This window comes from Meriones unguiculatus (assembly GCF_030254825.1).
Source record: "Meriones unguiculatus strain TT.TT164.6M chromosome X unlocalized genomic scaffold, Bangor_MerUng_6.1 ChrX_unordered_Scaffold_31, whole genome shotgun sequence".
In the NCBI taxonomy this organism is placed as follows: domain Eukaryota; kingdom Metazoa; phylum Chordata; class Mammalia; order Rodentia; family Muridae; genus Meriones; species Meriones unguiculatus.
The window spans coordinates 4684464-4706381 of NW_026843707.1; the positions used below are offsets into that span (position 1 = coordinate 4684464).

The following is a 21918-nucleotide window of genomic DNA, read 5'->3' on the forward strand; positions in this document are numbered from 1 at the left end:
AAGGAAACACTTAAAATTCTCATCCCCCTGCCTCTACCGCCCAAAAGCTGAGATTATAGATATGGGCCAACATGCTCATTTTGTATAGGGCTAGAGATCTAACAAAGGGATTCCTGCACTGCAAGCACTCTCCTGACTGAGTTTTATCCACAGATAACTCCAGAATCCCTTCTTCATTTTTAAGTTCCCTTTTTATACCCTGATAGTTGCCTCCTCTTTAGTCTCTTCCTGGTCCCACCTTTCCTCCCTCTTCCATCCTATTCCAGTTCCCTAGTCCCAGAAATGGGAAGCCCTCCTCCTCTGCTATCTAACCCTACTCTACCAAGTCTCATCAGGACTGCCTGTATGGTCTTGTTCTGTGACCTGGCAAGGCTGTCCTGCAAGGTGCAATTGATCAAAGAGCAGGCAAAAGAGTCCAAGTTAAAGACAGTCCCTGCTTCCAATACTAGGGGACCCATATGGAAACTGGGATTTTATAATGCAATTTTCTTCTCCTTACACTATTAAATTCTAATTCTTCAATTCACTTAAGATTTCTTTGTCTTCTGTGTCCTGGCAAGGCTAGTCCATTGATAGGGGAAGTCTTCCTCCCCTTCTATCTCACTCTAGCCTATCATGTCACATCAGGACTGGATGCATTTTCTTCTTCTGTGGCCTGGCAAGGTTGTACCCCTCAGAGCAAGGTAATCAGAGAGTTTGACACTGTGTTCCTGTTAGAGAAATCCCATGGTTCCCTTATTAGGGAACCCACTTGGAGACTGAGTCTAAGACCTACATGGGAGCAGGAGTTTTTGGTCCTCTCCATGCATTGTCTTTTGTTGGGGTATCATTCTCTTCAGAGCGCCCAGGGCTCAGTATTTCTGGCTATGTTGGTCTCATTTTTGGAGCTCCTGTCCCCTCTGGATCTTTCTATCTCTCTCTTCTTTCCTAAGATTCCGTGAACTCTGCCCAAAGTTTGGCTACGAGTTTCAGCCTCTGCTTTGATGCTTCAATCAGGAGAGTCTTGCAAGGGTCTTATGTAGTAATAGATATGAATCTAAGTTACCATTCTTTTCATCTAGGTACCTCCTTCTCCACTCTCTTATTAGGCTACTTAGCCTTGGAATGCAGTCTCCTAAATGAGAAGTTAGTGTATTATCCTAAAGTATTTGATTTTCATTTATCAAACTAATGTTCAACCTAATAGTCTGAAGGATAAATATGTTGTGTTCTTTTTATATATTATTCTGACAATCATCTTTAATTCTATCACTTAAAATATTATGTTTAATATTTATATGGAGAGCAAAAAAAAATGCTTTTCAGTGCTACTTTTTTTCTTTTCCATTTTTTATTTACTTATACTAATAAAACTGAAAATTAAAGCTTTTTTGAGATTGAGGTTTTTTAAAAAAATTTTAAATTTAATTAATTAATTTGTTTATTACAATTTATTCACTTTGTATCTCCTCTGCAGTCCTCTTTCTCATCTCCTCCTAGTCCCACCCACTCTCTCTCTTCTCTCCTTATGTCCTATCACTAGTTCCCTGATAGAGGAGGACCTCCTCCAATGCTATTTGACCCTAGCCTATCAGGACTGATCAGAACCAGCTTCATTGTCTTCCTCTGTGGCCTGGCAAGGCTGCACCACCCAGGCTGATGTGATCAAAGAGCCTGCCACAGAGCTCATGCCAGAGAGAGGCCCTGTAATCCTTACTAAAAAAACCCACTTGGAAACTGAGCAGCCAAATAGGCTTCCTTTGAACAGGGTGTCTAGGTCTTCTCCCGGCATGTTTTTTTTTTTTTTTTTTGGATTGTAGGTCTCTGTAGGACCACCTGTGGCCAAGTATTTTGGTTTTTCTTTCTCCTTGTGGAGTTGCTGTCCCTTCCAGGTCTTTCTATTTCCATTTCCTTCAATAAGGATTCCAGGACTCTGCCCAAAATTTGTCTATGAGTCTCAGTAGCTCGTTTGATCCCTTGGTAGATAGACTCTTTCAGAGGTCCTCTGTGGAGGACTCCTGTCCTTTTCCTTGTCTTCTCCTACTTCGAGGATTAAACATCTTCCCTAGGGTCCCCCTTGTTTAATTTTTTTTAGGACTATAGATTTTAGTATGTTTATCACATATAATAGGGCTAATATCCACTTATAAGTGAGTATATATCATATCTGTCTTTCTGCTTCTGGGCGACCTCTTTCATGATAATCTCTTTACTCTCGGTATACCTATATAAACTATTTTGCTTATAAATAATTTAAAAGTGTGTAGATATAGATATAGCCATGATACATATATACATATAGCTTTTCAAATTGATTTAGAAAAGCACCAATATAACAATTGTAAATAATCTATAATCTAGACATAATAAATGAATATGTGCTTTAAGACAAGACAGAACAGATAATGTTACACAACGTTAATTGTATATATTATTGAAATTTAAAAATGATTAAATAGAAAATATACATACAGATATTTTTTGAAGACTTGATAACATTTCAGTTTGATGATTAAAGCCACTTGTTTTAATAGTCTTCATTGCATTTTCTTTTTCTGAAAGCCATGTACTAAAAAGGCACTGAAAGGGATCAAAGAAGAATAATTTAAAATAGATTGTCGCTATTTGCCCAACTTAACACCCCTTCTGTAATTTTCCTCCTATAAGAACACACCTGTTCTTCAGAAAAACGCTGCCATTTAAGAAGAATATCTTGTAAAATAATCCAGCGGTCTTCAGTCCACTTGCAGATATTTGCCCATCGATCACCCAGTACCTGAAGATGAGAGAATCACATTATCAAACAATTTTAACACACAATCTCATTTAAAATGGTAGGAATGCTTTCTCAAAGTATTCTATTTTGAGTGTAATGTAAAAAATAAATAGATTTCCTATTTCTGTTCATAATTAAGTAAGCAATGTGCCTTTTATATACTTTCAGGTTGCTTCACTCATTTTTGCTTCTTTCATTCAAATTCAGAAATATTTTAAAACAATTTAATGTAGTTGTCCAACCATTTTGAATAAGTGTAAAATGGAAAAGATAAAACTGACAATTGTAAAGGATCTATGTACAATATAAATCATACCAAATCATTACCCTAAGTCTCATGTAAACGTGCAGCACTTACATGTCAATAGAAAAAAACAAAGAAGTTTCCAATCTAAAATTAATATCCTCCTTTGACCTTAAAATACACACTCTTTCAATTTTTTATTTAACTTTATTTTATGTGCATTAGTGTAAAGGTGTCAGATGCATAGGAATGGGTATTACAGACAGTTGTGACCTGCCATGTGGGTGCTGGGAATTGAACCCAGGTCCTTTGGAAGAGTAGACAGTGCTCTCTACCACTGAGCCATCTCTCCAGCCTCTAAAATACACACTTTCAAGATCTAAATGTTAGATAAAATAAAATGAAAAATAAAAAGTAAAAATATCAAAGGAGTTTACTAAAAAAATGCAGTCATATTAATTTTACGTAGCAATTTTATCACCTTGATTATTATAAAAATCTTGATTATTATTAGTTAAATAGAAATAAATAAATTAGAAATCTTTTTAAAATAAATTAGAAATCTCTATTAATAACAACATTGAGAAAGTATTTCTCTTCCTTGAGAAATAATTGGCATATATTTAACATGTTGCTTATGTCTATTTATATACTCTATTTTAAAATGTAACAAAAATCAAAATCATTGACAATAAATTTGAATTGTTGAACAAATTTATAATGAATTTATCTATAAAAATATACTGTTTATTATTTTTTATATAATATTAATATATACTTATAGCTATTGGAATAGAAAATATGTTATATTTTATACAAATCAGATCACTGGGTAAAATTTCTCCTTTGAAATAACATAAGTAATATGTATAGAAATTATAATTCCACTCATTTTAGCTCATAGTTGCTCAATGTCTTTTGTTTCACTCATTCTTGTATCTTTCATTCAAAAGGATTTCATATTTTGAAACATTATCTCATGATGATTTCGACTTTTTTGAGTCGATTTACACATTTTAAAATCAAAACTACTCTTAAATTCCTTCTCATACCCATAAGATTGGCGAAGATCAAAAACTCAAGTGACAACACATGCTAGAGAGGATGTGCAGAAAGAGGTACTCTCCTCCATTCTTGGTTGGAATGCAATCTTGGACTTTGGAATCTATCTGGCCTTTTCTCAGAAAACTAGGAACAGTGCTACCTCAATATCCAGCTACACCACTCCTGGGCATATACCTGAAATATGCTCAACCATACAGCAAGGACATTTGCTCAACTACGTTCATAGCAGCTTTATTTGTAGTAGCAAGAATCTGGAAACAACTTAGATATACCTAAATGAAAGAATGTATACAGAAATCGTGGTACATTTACACAATGAAATACTACGCAGCCATTTAAAACAAGGAAATCATTAAATTTTCAGGCAAATGGAAGGAAATAGAAAAGGTCATCCTGAGTAAGGTATCCCAGAAGCAAAAAGACACACATGGTATATTCTCAATTATAAGTAGATATTAGCAATATAACATGAGGTAAATTTGGTAAAACATACAAACCTAAAGAAGCTAACAACAAGGAAGACTCTATGGAAGATGCATAATTTTCATTGAGGAGAGAGAACAGGATAGAGAGCAGAAGTGGTAGATGAGAGGGAACCACAGATGTCTTCTAAAAGACTCCACTCAGCAAGGGATTGAAATCAATGCAAAAACTCACTCAAACTTTGGACAGACTGCAGGGGATATAAAAGGAGCCACACAAAGAGACCAAAAAAAAAAAAAAAAAAAAAAAAAAAAAAAGCTGAGCCCATGGGGTACTTGCAGAGACAGATGTATCAACCAAAGATCATGCATATATATGGTACCTAGACCAACTGCTCAAATGTAGCTTATAGTCAACTCAGTCTCTATGTGTGTTTCCTAGTAAGGGGAGAAGAGACAGTCTCTGACAGGAACTCACTTGCATTGCTAGCCAACTCCTTTTGAATTATATTTGTTGATAAATCCATTTCATTGGAAATACACCAACTTAAATCAATGGCTTCAAATACTTTAATCAATGAATTATTACAAAGTTGTGGGAGGTTTCTAGAAGTTGTGATTATTTTAATAATATTTTTCAAATTTTATTTATTTCTAAGATGTGTTTAAAGTGTTTTTGTGAAATGTACTGATCACTTCTGTGATAATGTCCATAGTGTTACAATTAAAGCAAAGGTAGCAGGAGGAAGATTTTCAAGTTTTATCTTTATAAATTAATAAATGTTTCACTCATTTTAGCAGGATAGCCTACGTAATACAAAATCCAATGAAGACTTTCAGAATTAAGATTGCCTAAAAATATAGAATATATAAAAATAAGGAGGAAAAGGGGAGGGTTTGGGAGGGGAGGAGGGAGGGAACTACAGAGGAGTTACAAAGTAAATAAAGTATAATTAATAAAAATATAATAATTCAATATTATAAAATTTAGTATACTTTTGTGAAATCTAAAATACTGGTAATTGAACTATTTATGACAACTATTTTAAGAATATAATTAATGAGTGAGTATATACTAAGTGTGTCTTTCTGCTACTGAGTTACCTCACTCAGGATGATCTTTTCTAGATCCCATAATTTGCCTGCAAATTTCATGATTTCCCTGTTTTTAATTGGTGAGTAGTATTCCACTGTGTAAATATACTGCAATTTCTGTATCCATTCTTCCATTGAAGGACATCTAATTTGTTTCCAGGTTCTGGCTATTACCAGTAAAGCTGTTACAAACATAGTTGAGCAAATGTCCTTGTTATATAGTTGAGCATATTTTGGATATATGCCTAACAGTGATATAGCTGAATCTTCAGGTAGAACTTTTCCTAATATTCTGAGAAATCACCAGATTGATTTCCAATATAGTACAAGTTTATATTTCCACCAGCAATGGAGGAGGTTTCCCCTTTCTCCACATTCTCTCCCGCATGCGTTGTCACTTGAGGTTTTGATCTTATCCATTCTGATGGGTGTAAAGTAAAATCTCAAGGACATTTTCATTTGCCTCTACCTAATGACTAAGGACATTGAACATTTCTTTAAGTGTTTCTCTGGCATTCGATATTCACCTATCGATAATTCTCTGTTTAGCTCTGTCCCTAATTTTTTAATTGTATAACTTGATTAACTTCCGAAGTTTTTTATATATACTTGATAGGTATATACTCACTCATAAGTGGATATTAGACATATAATATTGCATAATCATACTAAAATCTATAGTCCTAAAGTAGGTAAACAACAAGAAGACCCCAGGGACCATGGTGCTCATTCCTCATTCAGAAGGGAAAACGTAATAGACATCAGATTCAGAAGACAGGAAACAGAAAAGAAGGCTACTACAAAGAGCCTCTTAAAGTCTTAACTGATTGAGGTTTCAAAGCAGAGGCTGAGACACATCGCTAAAACTTAGGCATAGTGTATGAAATTTTATGAAGGAAGGGGAAGAAAAATACCTCAGGGAATAGGAGCTCCACAATGAGACCAACAGAAACAAAACCTGGGCCCAGTGGGCCCTGCAAAGACAGATAACTCAACCAAGGACCACGCATGGAGAGGACCTAAAACCCCTGCTCAGATGTAGCCCACAGACTTATTCTCCATGTGGGTTTCCTAGTAAAGGGAGTTGGGGCTATCTTTGGCATAAACACAGTGGCAGGCTCTCTTATCACCTCCCCCTTGGGGGTGGGGCAGCCTTTCCAGGCCACAGAGAAAGACAATGCAGCTAGTCCTGACGAGACCTGATAGGCTAGAGTCAGAGAGAATGCTAGGAGCACTTTCCCTATCAGTGGACTAAGGGAGAGGCATATGGGAGAGGAGGTATGGCCAGTGGGATTGGGAGGAAATGAGAAAAGGGGCCACAGTAGGCATAAATTAAATGAATACATTTTAATAAATAATAAATTAAAAACAAAACCAAACAAAATTTAAAAGAATGTAATTTAAAGAATATTTGTTTCCAAATCATGATTGAACTGATAATTCATTGTTATTGGTTAAAAAAAGAGTTTCATCTTAGACCATGTGCTGTTAGTGTTATGTTCCTCAAGTTTTCTTCTGTGCCAATGGGTTCAAGGCTCTTCCACACTTTTTTTTTTCTAACAGGTTTAGTGTGTCTGAATGTATTTTGAGATCTTTGATAGACTTGGACTTTAATTTTGTACAGGTGATAAAAATACATCTATTTTCATTTTTCTTCCTATTGACATCCAGTTAGACTAGCACCATTGGTTGAAGATGTATTTTTTTCCATTGAATGGTTTTGGATTCTTTGATAAAAACCAAGTTTCTGTAGGTATGTGGTTTTATTTCTGGAACTTCTTTTAGATACCATTGATCCACCATTCTGTTCCTATGCCAGTAACATGCAGTGTTTATTACTGCTGCTCTGTAATTCAGCTTGAGATCAAAGATAGGGATAATTCCAGATGATCTCTTGTTGTACAGGTTTATTTTAGCAATTCTGGGTTTTTTGTACAGGCTCTAAGATCAACAGTCAATAAATGGAAATTGAAAAGCTTCTGTAAACAAAAAGGACACTGTCATCACAATAAAATGACAACCTACAATTTGGGAAAGGATCTTCATCAACCTTATATCTGACAGAGGGCTAATATCCAGAATATATAAAGAACTCAAGAAGCTAAACAAATCAAGTAACCCAATTAAAAAAATGGGGTATAGAGCTAAACAGAGAAATCTCGATAGAGGATTACTGAATGGCAGAAAGACATTTAAAGAAAAGCTTAACATCCTTAGTCATCAGAGAAATGCAAATCAAAATGACACTGAGATTTCACCTTTCACCTATCAAAATGGATAAGATCAAAAATTCATGTGACAAGACATGATGGAGAGGATGTGGAGAAACAGGAACCCTCCTCCATTGCTGGTGGAAATGTAAAGTTGGACAACTACTTTGGAAATCAATCAGGCACTTTCTTAGTTAATTAGGAATAGTTCTTCCTCAAGATCCAGCTATACCACTCCTAAGCATATATCCAAAATATGCTCAACTACACAATAATGACATTTGTTCAACAATGTTCATAGCAGATTTATTTTTAGTAGCCAGAATCTGAAAACAACCCAGATGTCCCTCAACTGAGGAATGGATACAGAAACTGTGGTACCTTTACACAATGGAATACTACCCAGAACTTAAAAACAAGGAAACCCTTAAATTTACAGGCAAATAGGGGAACTTGAAAGGATCCTCCTGAGTGAGGTATCCTAGAAGCAGAAAGACACACATGGTGTATACTTACTAATAAGTGGATATTAGGCATATAGTATAGGATAAACATACTAAAATATGTACACCCAAAGAACCTAAGCAAGAAGGAGGACCCTGAGTAAGATGATCAATCCTCACTCAGAAAGGCAAATGGGATAGACATTGGAAGAGGGAGAAAACAGGCAATAACACAGGAGCCTACCACAGAGCGTCTTTGAAAGATTCCATCTAGCAGGGTATCAAAGAAGATAGTGAGATTCATAGCCAAACGTTGGGCAGAGTGTAGGGAATCTTCTGAAAGAAGGGAAAGATACAAGTGGAGGTGACAGGAGCTCCACAAGGAGAACAGCTGAACCAAGATGTCTGGGCCCAGGGATCATTTCTGAGAATGATACTCCAACCAAGGACTATGCATGAAGATAACCTAGAACCCCTGCACAGATGTAGATCACAGCAGTTAAGTTAGTCTCTAAGTGGGTTCCATAGTAATGGGAACAGGAACTGTCTCTAATGTGAATTGAGTGGCTGGCTCTTTGATCGACTTCCCCTGAGGAGGGAAGCAGTCTTATCAGCTCACAGAGGATGACAATGCAGACAGTCCTGATGAGACTTGATAGGCTAGGGTCAGACAGAAGAGGACGAGGATCCCCCATCAGTGGACTTGGGGAGGAGTATGGAGGAGGTGAGTGAGGGAGGGTGGGGTTCAGAGGTGATGAGCAAGGGGGCTGCAGCTGATACAAATGAATAAACTGTAATTTATAAAAAGTAAATAAATTATAAAAACAGTTTAATATGAAGTGAATCTACATGGATTGACCCTAAATAACTCTTATTTGTGTGCTTAAGGGAAAAATATGCATAGAAAAATTAGTCATTTATGCACAGAATAGAGACAGGATGATGGCAGACTCCTGAAGTTCAGACTGATAAATCTTTTCCAGTGTTTTTGCTCTCAGACTTCTGCCATACTCAACGTAAAAATATATATTAAATATATTAAAATAATCTCCTTGATATTTTTCTATTATGGATTCTTCACACACTTACATTAAACATATATCAAATATATGGATTATTTCATAATAAATGTATAGCTACATCCTTTAAACTCTTTTAACAAAAGTGAAAAAAAATCGAAACAGTGTTTTGTACTGCACAGTGTTTCACCTTCCATAATATATGATAGTATTGCAGACTATTAGATTTTGCTTAAAAATGGCTTTTGCCTCAAATTTCCTAGGAGTTCCCTATGGTTGTCTATTTACTCTTTTTGACCTAGAAAGGCTTAGAAAACTTTGTAAAGAGATGTTCAGTTTTGAATTCTATTATTTACAAACTTTCAGTAGCATTCCATGGTTTAAAGGTCTTATTCTTGGCAAATGTTCAATACATTAACACAAAGTCAACCTGAAGATAGATAGAATTCTTCAACAGTACATACATAAGTATACTTATATATATATATGATGATTGCTGAAATTTATAGATTTATCTATGAGTTGCTTTAAAATATTGACCTTCATTACAACTCATATGTTGCAATTAAGCAGGGGTAAGATAATCATTCAGCTCTAGGATCTATAAAAATCACTTATTTCTATCATTCTTGAATGAGTGTAACCATGTTATTAAGCCAGTAAAAATAATTTGGTCAAATAGTATGGACATAGAGCTAAATAATTTTAAAATAACAACTTCATAGGAATTGAAACTGTTTGTACAGGAAATATATATATATATATATATATATTTACATATTTCTTACTGGTGTTTCTGTGGGGTTCACAGAAGCAGAAAAGTCCCTAGAGATTTTATATTATATATATATATATATATATATATATATATATATATATATCTGTGGTGCTAGATAAACAATGTAAACACTAAACATGAATGCTGAATCAGTGAATCATAACATCTTATGGAGGGGAAAAAGAAACGAAACTGAGTTCTATTTATAGTTACAATTAGATTCAGCCACAGTAAGGTTAAAGGTGAATTCCCTTATGGGAACACATTCTCATGGACGCAACTTTATTGTTAGTTTTGCTTAGACTAATAATGGGAAGAATTTTCCCTCCCATTTTACATATATCTTATCTTCTTATATCAAAATCAAGAACATATGTTTTCTGAATCCCTTTCTTTGTTTGAATTGCTTTTTCAAAATACATGTTTAAAATGGTCACCAAGAGAATATTTGGATAAGTGAAACTAATAAGAATTTGCTATCCCTGGGAGGTAAAACTTAATTAAGCACAGCAATCATTGAACTTGCAGATGTCTGTGATAGATTGACTGCTAAATTGTGTCTGACGTGTTTGGCACGAGAAATAAAGTGTTGCTAGGAATATGTGCACTAAAGAAGAAGCAATTGTATGACATGGAACAGTCATAAAGAAATTGCCTTCCTTAAAGAGGGAGGCAGCAAGCAACCCATTTCCTTTAATTTCACTCAAAAACTTGGCAATACACTCCCAAGCTAAATGAATTCTGCATGTAATGGATCTCCTGAAAAGTTAACATTTTTTTTCTTGAATTCTCTTTACACTTTATAAGTAATCATGCAGTTAAAAACATAAGCAATTCCACCTCACCAGTTGTAAAACATAAATCACGTCAAGTATTGTACTAAAAGAAAGATAATAAAACCACTTTGAAGGAGAAAATGTGGGTCTTCTTGAATATTGTTTTGACAATTTTCTGATTTTGTTCTCAATTTTGAAGGTTTTTGAAATGCTATTAACTGAAGGTGAATATTTTTAAAACGACATATATGATATTCTCCTCACAATGTGCTTAGGATGGAAAAACACAGATTGGAATTCAAAGAAAATTTACTGGAAGATTCTTATATGAAGCCTCTTTTAATTATCTTGTTCTATTTCCAACACTCCACCCCCCTGGCAGAAAAAAATATTGATGGTTATGGTGCAGGATGCACAATAAAAGTGAGAAAATTGACATATTATTTAACTTGTCTAGGAACATGCTGGCCACTGTAGTAGATATCTTAGATTTGATCTCAAATAATCTGGCTCTTTAATGAATAAATTCAGTCAACATAAAAAAGTTAAAATTTGTGCATATCTACAATTGTAGAGATGACACACCTTTTGATTTTTCACACTTTTTTTGAATTTTCCACATTGCTTTTTGGAATAATTTGACAAGCTTAACTAAAATATTTATCTAACCCACTTGACAAGAAATTGAAGCTTTAATATTATATTATGATCTAAGCTATATTGATATCATAACTTCGCATTGGTTTAATCAAATGGGAAAATTAGAAAATACACTTTTAGATAAACACTATGTACTTTTCTGTGGGATCAATTTTTTGTTTGTTTGTTTTTCTTTATTAATTACACTTTATTCACTTTGTAACCTCCCTGTGGTTCCTTCCCTTCTACCCTCCCAATTCCTCCCTTCCTCTGCTTTCTGCATGCATGCCCCTCCCAAAGTCCATTGATAAGGGAGGTCTTCTTTTCCTATCTTCTGATCCTCGTCAATTAGTTCTCATCAAGAATGGCTGCATTGTCTTCTTCTGTGGCCTGGTAATGCTGCTTCCCCCTCAGGAGGAGGTAATTAAAGAACAGGCCAATCAGTTCATGTCAGAGACAGTCCCTGTTTCTATTACTATGGAACCCTCTTGGACAATGAACTGCCATGGGCTACATCTGTGCAGGGGTCTTAGGTTATCTCTATGCATAGTCCTTGGTTGGAATAGCAGTCTCAGGAAAGACCCCTGTGCTCAGATTTTTTTTTTTCAATATTCCTCTGCAGAGCTCTGTTGACCTCTGTATCCCATTTTTTAAGTGGATTAATTGGTTTGCTGCTTTTCAGCTTCTTTAGTTCTTTATATATACTGGATATGAGTCCTCTGTCAGATAAAGGGTTGGTGAAGATTCTTTCCCAATCTGTAGGTGGTCGCTTTGTTTTGATGACGGTGTCCTTTGCTTTACAGAAGCTTTTCAGTTTCATGAGGTCCCATTTATTGACTGTTGCTCTTAGAGCCTGTGCTGTTGGAGTTCTGTTCAGGAAGTTTTCCCCTGTACCAATGAGTTCTAGGGTATTTCCCACTTTTTTTTCAAGCCGATTTAATGTGTCTGGTTTTATGTTGAGGTCTTTGATCCACTTGGACTTCAGTTTTGTGCAGGGTGACAAGTATGGATCTATTTTTATTTTTCTACATGTAGACATCCAGTTAGACCAGCACCATTTGTTGAAGATGCTATCTTTTTTCCATTGTATGGTTTTGGCGTCTTTGTCAAAGATCAGGTGTCCATAAGTGTGTGGGTTTATTTCTGGTTCCTCTGTTCGGTTCCATTGATCCACCATTCTGTTTCTATGCCAGTACCATGCAGTTTTTAAAACTGTTGCTCAGTGGTTCTTAATTTGTGGCGACTCTCAATGATAAAATTATTTTAATGCTACTATTATGAATAGTAATGCAAATATCTGATATGCAATATATATGACTTGCCACCCCTTTGAAAAAGTCATTTGACCCCACTCCCCAAAGGGGTCAGGATTCACAGGTTTATAACCACTGATTTATGTGACATTCTGCCTTTTCTACCTCAAAAAACAGATGATGAAAACTTACTAAAATCATTTATTATACAGAATAACTTTTGAACTTACTAATGCGAACAACCTTAATTTTTTTTTCTTAAACATAGTGTAACATTTATTTTCTTTTCAATTAAATTTTGGTAACTTTGAAATTCTTTCATTAAGAAATGCATGAAATCATTTGGGAATAAATAATTTTCATACAAATATATATTATAAAATATGAAGAGATGTTCATTTAGTACACCAATCTCTGTTTTTAATTTAATTTTTTTAATTTATTTCTTCATTACAATGTATTCACTTTGTATCCTGGCTGTACCCTGTTTCTCATCTCCCTCCAGTCCCACCCATGCTCCATCTCACCCTATTTTCTTTCCCTATTCCCCTAACAAGGTAGGACCTCTTCCTGTTTTATCTAAATCTCATAGCTTATCAGGTCTCATTAAGGCAGGATGTGTCATCATACTCTGTGGCCTGACAAGGCTGCACCACCCAAGGGTAGCCCCCACTGCATTCTTGTCAGAGACAGCCCCTGTACTCATTACTAGGAAAACCACTTGGAAAACGACAAATTGATTTCCAGAGTGGTTGTACAAGTTTACATTTCCACCAGCAATGGAGGAGGGTTCCCCTTTCTCCATAACCTCTTCAGCATGTGTTGTAACTTGAGTTTTTGATCTTAGCCATTCTGATGGGTGTAAGGTGAAAACTTATGGTCGTTTTGATTTGCATTTCCCTGATGGCTAATGAGGTTGAACATTTCTTTAAGTGTTTCTCTGCCATTCGATATTCTTCTGTTAATTATTCTCTGTTTACCTCTGTACCCCATCTTTAAAAATTTGATTACTTGGTTTATTGGTGTTTAACTTCCTGAGTTCTTCATATATTCTGGATATTAACCCTCTGTCAGATGTAAGGTTGGTGAAGATCCTTTCCCAGTCTGTAGGCTGTTGTTTTGTTCTTATGACAGTGTCCTTTGCTTTAGAGAAGCTTTTCAGTTTCATGAGGTCCCATTTATTAATTGTTGATCTTAGAGCCTGTGCTGTTGTTGTTCTATTCAGGAAATTTTCTCCTTTGCCAATTGTTATTTCATATGGATAAACAAAAAAAAACCTAGAATAGCTAAAATAATACTTTACAATAAAAAATCTTTTGGAAGAATCTCCATCCCAGGTCCCAAGCGATAATAAAAACTGGATGGTACTGGCCTACAAACACACTGGTGTACCAGTGGAATCAAATAGAAGACCAAGAAAGAAACCCATACACCTATGGAAACTTAATTTTTGACAAAGAAGCAAAAATCATACAGTGGAAAAAGACAGCATCTTCAAAAAAAATGTTGCTGTTCTACCTGTATGTCTATGTGTAGAAAAGTGCAAATACACCCATATTTATAACCCTGCACAAGATTAAAATCCAAATGGATCAAACACCTCAATATAAAACCAGACACATTAAATCTATTAGAATGAAAATTAGGGAATAGTCTTGACCTCATTTCAGAGGAGCAACCGTAATTTTAAATTGTAAATAACATGAATTCTTTTCCAAGTTCTGTACTTTCTCAAATCACCTGTTTGAAAACTCATCTTGGCAAAAACTGTTTTGTTTTTGTGCCCCTAAAAAAAGCATGTAACAGCCTCTGCTCTAGCAGTATCGAATTCATCTTAGTGATGAATTCAGCCATATATATGAATGTATTCTGAAAGTTGTGAACAATTGTTGAAATGACAGTGATTTGTAAAGTTTTACAGCTCAGCTGACAGAAAATCAACCTTTTACCACATGTGAAAAATATGAAATGCTACAAAATTGTAAAAGATACACATCAAATATGTCTGAGAGACATTAAAGTTACATTTTTAAAAACACTTTTTAAAATTTAATTTTATTTATATATTTATTTCTTACATTTTTATTAACTTTGTATTCCCTCTACAGCCCCCCTCTCTTGTCTCCTCCCAGTAAGTCACCCTCCGTCTTATTCCCTATGCCCTTTTTCTAGTCCCCTGATAGGAGAGGATCTCTCCTCTTCTATCTGACCCTAGCTTATCAGGTCTTTTCAAGGCTGGCTGCACCCCCCCCTCCTCCTTGGCTTGACAAGGCTTTACCCCACATTAAGAGGTGATCAGACAGCCTGCCACTGAGTTCATGTCAGAGACAGATCCTGTACCCCTTATCAGGGAAACCACATGGAAACTCAGAAGTCAATGTGCTTCTTTGAACAGGGGTTCTAATACTTCTTCATTCATGCTCCTCAGTCTGAGTATCATTCTCTGCAGACCTCCGTTGGTCCTGGTATTTTAGGTCTGTTGTTTTCCTTATGGAGCTTCTGTTCCCTTCAGATGCTTTCATCTCCCTCTTCTTCCATGAGGATTCAGGCACTCTGCCCAATGTTTGGATATGAGTCTCATTATTTCCTTCTTAGTATCTCCTGGTGAGCAGAGTCTTTCAGAGGTCCTCTGTGGAAGGCTCCTGCCCTGTTCCCTGTTCTCTCCTATTTCCTATATCTATCCCGTTTGCCCTTCTAAATGAGGATTAAGCAACTTCCTTAGGACACTCCTTGTTGTTTTGCTTCTTATGGCTACAGATTTTAGTATGTTTATCAAATATTATATGGCTAATATCCAGTGCTATATCCAGCAAAACTTTCAATCAACATATATGGAGAAAACAAAATATTTCATGACATAACTAAATTTAAACAATATATATGCAGCACTCCAGCCCTACCGAAGGTACTAGAAGTCAATCTTCAACCCAATGAGATCAACTACACCCAGGAAAACACAGGATAAAGAAACCATCACATCATAAAAGCAAATGAAAACAAACACACAAATATACAATCATCACCAACTCCACAATAAAAGGAACTTACAATCATTGGTCACTAATACTTATTAACATCAATGTTCTCAACTCTCCAATTAAAAGACACAGACTAACAGATTGGTTGCCGAAATAAGATCCAGAATTCTCCTACATTCAAGAAACACACCTCTGCAACAAAGGTAGACACTACCTCAGAGTAATGTGCTGGAAAAAGGTTTTCCAATCGAACAAACACAAGAAGCAAGCTGGAGTAGCCATCCAAATATCTAATAAAATAGAATTTTAACCAAAATAATCAAAAGAGATGTAGAGGGACATTTAATTCTCATCAAAGGAAATTCCACTAGGAGGACAAAACAATCCTGAACATCTAAAATATTATGTGAAATCCATAAGGTATAAATTTTGCAAAAAGTGCTGAAATGCCATTTACTTCTTTATTTTAAGCAGAAATGTGCTCTAATGTATATTAAAGAGAATTATGGAAAGCAGATATTTCCTGTGCTCCATTCTAACTATAGTTATTGAAGCAGTCTACATTCCATAGGAAATCACTCATTTTTATGTTGTACAATCTCATATTCCTGATCTTCTTGGCTCTGTTTCTCAATACTGGAATTATAGATATATGCAACTATATATGTAAAAATCACATATTTTAGTATATGTACAAAGTAAATTGCTTTAAACAAGAGTGCAAGAATGGAGGGTTGATGAGAATGACCTAACTTTTTAAAACAATTTTTTTTCTTAATAATTTATTCATTATATACCCTGATTGAAGCCTCCTCCATCAAATTCCCAATCCTACCTTCCTTCCCTCTTCCCCTCATCTGCTTCCCCTTCTTCTCACTGAAAGGGAGAGTTCTCTACTACTGCCATCTGCCCAAAGCTTGTTAAGTCTCTAAAGCTCATGTTAAAGTAATAAAAAGCTTCTTGATTTCTGCTGAGATGAATATGAGGGAAAATCAGCCATGGACTATCAAATCAATTGTGTTTGCTGAAGAGGCAAGACTTGTTTTCCTTTACATCACTTTTCAATTTATTATATGGAAAACTAGCAAATTATTATGAAGTATAATGTTGACCAAATACAGCATTGATATGACTATGTTATCATTTTTGTAGCTTGATTAATAAGAATATATATTTCATCATACACCCATCAAAATGGCTAAAATAAAAAAAAACTCAAATAAAAACACATGCTGGAGAGGTTGTGGAGAAAGGGGATTCCTTCTTCATTGCTGGTGGGAATATAAACTGGTGCAGCCACTTTGTAAATCAGTCTGGCACTTTCTCAGACAATTTGGAATAGTGCTTCTTCAAGACCCAGCAAGATCACTGCTAGGTATATACCCAAAATTTGCTCAAGTACACAGCAAGGACATTTGATCAATCATGTTTGTAGCAGCTTTATTTGTAATAACCAGAACCTGGAAACAACCCAGATGTCCATCAGCAGAAGAATGGATACAGAAATTGTGATATTTTTACACAATGGAATACTACTCAGCAATCAAAAAGGAGGAAATCATGAAATTTGCAGGCAAATGGTGGGATCTAGAAAAGATCATTCTAAGTGAAGTATCCCAGAATGAGAAAGACCCACATGGTATATACTCACTTATATAGACTTATAAGATATGATAAACACAGTGAAATCTATACACCTAAACAAGATAAACAAGAAACAGGACCCAGGAGATGATCAACCCTCACTTAGAAAAACAAATGGGATGTGCATTGTTCGTAGGAGAAAATAAGTAACAGGACAGGAGCCTACCCCAGAGGCCCTCTGAAAGGCTCTACCTAGCAGAGTATCAAAGCAGATACTAAGACTCATAATCAAACCTTCGGCAGAGTTCAGGGAGTCATATGAAAGAAGGGAGAATTAGTATGACATGGAAAGGATAGGAGTTCCACAAAGACCAAATATATCTGGGCACAGGGGTCTTTTCTGAGAATGACACTCCACCAAGGACCATGTATGGATATAACCTAGAACCCCTGCTCAGATGTAGCCTATGGTAGCTCAGTAATCAATTGTTTTCCCATAGTAAGGAGAACAGGGACTATTTCTGACATGAACTCAATGGCAGGCTCTTTGACCTCCCCATCCCCCAAGGGAGGAGCAGTCCTGCTAGGCCACAGAGGAGGACTTTGCAGCCAGTCCTGAAGATACCTGCTGAAACAGGGTCAGATGAAAGGGGAGGAGGTCCTCCCCAATCAATGGACTTGGACAGGGGCAGGGAGGAGATGAGGGACTGAGGGTGGGGTTGGGAGGGAATGAGGGAGCAGGATATAGCTTGAGATACAGAGTTAATAAAATCTAACTAATAATAAAAATAAAAATAAAGAAGCAAAATAAAAGAATATATAATATGTAAACTCCTTTAATTTCAACATAAGTAAAAACTCTGGAAAATGAAAGTATAAAAGAAAAGAAAACATAGGGATTTTATGCTTAATAATATTTTAAACCACTCGTCTGGCGCTTTACCCCTTGTGAATTCCAACTACAATGGAAATTTTCAATCCAGCAACATTGTTCACTTAAATACAATTAGCATATTTCAAAGAAAAATGTCACTCTATGTCTCAGATGCTGTTAATATTGTTATGATGAAACATCATGATCAAACAACTTGAGGAGGAAAAGGTTTATTTAGTTTAATCTTTCACATCACTGCTCATCACTGAAGGAATTCAGTCAAAAAACAAACAAACAAAACAAACAAACAAACAAACAAACAAAAACAGGGCAAGAACCTGAATACATGAGTTGATTCAGAGGCTATGAAGGAATTCTGCTTACTAGCTAGCTTTTCATGGCTTATTCAGCCTGCTTTTTTATAGAACACAAACCACCTGTATTCTTAACAATGGGCTGTGTATCTCACATCAATCCCTATAACAATGCTACAATCCACATACCCAAAGAAGCTAAGTAACACCTAGGGCCCAAGGGATGATTCAGAAATCTCATACAGAAGGAGAAATAAAATAGACATCTGATGTAGATGGAGGGAGGGAACTGTGGGAGAGGAGATAAAGGGGGAGGGTAATTATGGTGGGGATCAAGTGGGGAGCAAGTGGGGTGTGGGGAGGACTTAGCGAATAGAAATCAGTGAGGAGAATCTTTAGAAAGGGAAGGTTCTAGAGAGTCTACAAGCTAGCCCTATCTGAGACTCCTAGCAGTGAGGGATATGGAACATGAAGTCACCACCTCCTGTAGCTAGACAAGATTTCCAGTGGAGGAAGGGGTACACCAATACACCCACAAAATCTTTGTCCCATTGGTCCTGCCTACAAGAGGGCCAGGGATAAAGATGGAGCAGAGATTGAGTGAAGAGCCAACCAATAAATGGACCAACTCCATGGGAGAGAGCCAACCCCTGTCACTATTAATGATAATCTGCTATGCTTGCAGACAGGAGTCTAGCATAACTGTCTTCTGAAAGCCTTCATCCCAGCAGCTGACAGAAACAGATGTAGAGACCCATAGCCAAACAATAGCTCAATCTTGAGTTTTGTGAAAGGGGGGAGGGGAAGGATGGAGGAAGCTGAAAGGGACAAGGACACGACAAGAAGACCTGCAGAGGAAAAAAACTTGGACTCCTGAGGGCTCACAGAGACTGAACCAACAACAAAAGAGCAAGCTTGGTCTGGACCTAGGCTCCCTACACATATGTTGCAGATGTGCAGCTTTTTCATCATGTGGGTTCCTTAACCAGTGGAGGAAGCTGTCTCTGTCTCTTTTGCCTGCCTTTGGATCCATTTCCTATAGCTGGTCTGTCATGTTTGGCCTCAGTGGGAGAGGTTGCTCTTCGTCCTTCTGTGACTTGCTATGCCTGGATGGGTTGGTCCACATGGGGTCTCTCCATTCTCCTCATGAGGAGGGAGAAATGAAAGAAGGGAATGTGAGAGGGTGGGACTGGAAGCAGGGGAAAGAGAGGTATGTGATCAGGTTATAAATTGATTAAATAAATAAACTGATGGGGAAAAATGGTTATGCCCTGCAAGCTTTCCTACAACTGGAACTGAGGGAGTCTCTTTTTTTTATTATGCTTCCACCTCTCACATATATTTAGCCTGTGTCAAGTAGATATAAAACTAGACATCACACTCAACTTTAATAGATATAGTGAGAAAACTTTAATCATATATTAGTAAATAAAACATATTACATGTAATGGAAACATATACATTGGCCATATTTATTTTATAAATCAAGCTATTTTATCATAAAATTGAAAATGCGTTCTGCTATATTGATAGAATAAATGGTAAAGGCAAAATTATCAATTCAGTTTACGCCCCAAATAATTTTCTTAATAATATATCTTAGAACACAAAGATCATAGGAACCTTCAACAAACTAAACAAGTAGTAGTCTTACCTGTGACATGTAAAAGAAAGACCCAGTATTCATTAATGAGAGTAAAACTGATAGCATGAAAATTATTGGAAGGAGAAAAATAAAATGATCATCACTCAGAAACTGCTTATTTACATCTCTATACTGTTTCTGTAAACTACTGAGATTAATAAGTAAACTTATGTAAGTAAACTTAGCACAATCTCTTGATGTAAATCCTCAAAGAAGACTAAACTGTATTTATCAACTCATTTAAGGAAAGCCAAAATGAAATATTTAAAACATACTACTTACAACAACAAAATAACAAAATCTTCAGATAACATCTTTAAGAAGCTGTAGACCTTCAAACTTGAAATTTATAAGAAGTATTGAAGAGAAATAGGAAAATATTAAATAATATATGAAAGTTATAACTTATCTATGAACTAAAAGATGTGAATAATTAAAAGTTATTTTTCTACAAATTCACCTACAAGTTCAATATAGTACTGTTTTAAATACAGCATAATTTTTCAGGTGGTCTAATAAGCTAATTTTCAAATTTATATTGTAATACTAGAGGCCAAAATAGTATTTAAACAGGAAGAAAGAAAATGCAAATTGCTTTATGACCAAAGGGTTAATGAGAAAAGAATGACTGTTCCCCTCAGATTCCTTAAATTGTATTTGGTGAACTCCCATTTCTTAGAATGCTTACATAAGAAAATTCATTACTGTAGAATAATTATCCACTTATATAAGCTATCCATTTTCTCTAACTAACCTAAGAGCCATATTTGTTAAAAGTCTTTGAAAAAAATGACACAGCTATTTCCTAGTCTCTTGTGTAGGTTAAGGGACTTATTTTAGTAAGCACTTGTTAACATTTTCCCTAATTATATTAATCATCTAAAATACTGTCAATTATTACTCTTCTGATAAACTAAGGTTTTCAAGTTTATCGTTGCATTTTATTCAGAGGAGTTGTACTCAAATGGTTTGACAAATGGCTCAGTATCGTTCCATAATGTGATAAGTTTTGATGTATGTTTCTTTTCTACTTTTTTCTTTTAAATGATATATGTATATATATAATTACATATTTTCTTTTCCCTTTTTATCACCAAACCATTCCCATGTACCTCCTTTTTCTTCCTCTCAAAACCATGTCTCTTTTTCTCTTTTTCTTTATTTATTATTGTTTTACACACACACACACTCGCACACACAATCTGTCTATTGTTACGTGACTTTATATGCATTTAGGGCTGATAACTTGGTATTAAATAAACAATAATATGTGGATCGTTTAAATGTCTTATCTTTCAACTACAAGCATTAACAACAATCTACTAAGCATAGTGGTAGGAATCTAACACTCTAGTGGAGAATCCAACTGCTTACAGTTACTAACCTGATCAATGTGTATTCAAATGTTTACATAGATATATTAACATTTATATATATTTATATTTAAACATTTGGATATATTTATACAAATGATAATAAGAAATATTATTGATAAAAGAGTAGGTTTTGCAATAATTAGTGTTGTTTTTATAAAATATGTATGAAATATAAGAACATTAATCTTGTCCTCTCAAATGCAATACCAGGTGAAGTATATCTAAATTGTGAAGAAGTGGTGCTTCTAGAGGTAGATTTAGATTTGACAGGAAAAATATTTTTTATTCTTTTAAACAAAAAATAGTTACTATAAAGAGATTAAGTGGAATATAGTTAATACAAATTTGTATTTATTAAAAATTATCATTAATGAGTAAAAGTACAAGGCATCTACTAAAACAGAAATTGCAACCCAAAAAAGATTGATACACAGAAATATATTCAAAA

The 21918-nt window shown here is 35.3% G+C and overlaps 1 protein-coding gene across 7 annotated transcripts in view; it reads right to left on the minus strand.

The window, feature by feature from the left end:
• The window catches only part of Dmd (dystrophin), a 2365055-nt gene that overhangs the window by 1662789 nt on the left and 680348 nt on the right, over positions 1-21918 (minus strand). For all 7 annotated transcript variants that reach the window (XM_060376797.1, XM_060376795.1, XM_060376794.1 and 4 more), the window contains exons 14-15: positions 2654-2755; positions 2452-2559 (exon numbers count right to left, since the gene is read on the minus strand). In XM_060376797.1, coding sequence (XP_060232780.1) covers positions 2452-2559; positions 2654-2755 — 210 coding nt within the window. The remainder of the gene's footprint in view (positions 1-2451; positions 2560-2653; positions 2756-21918) is intronic.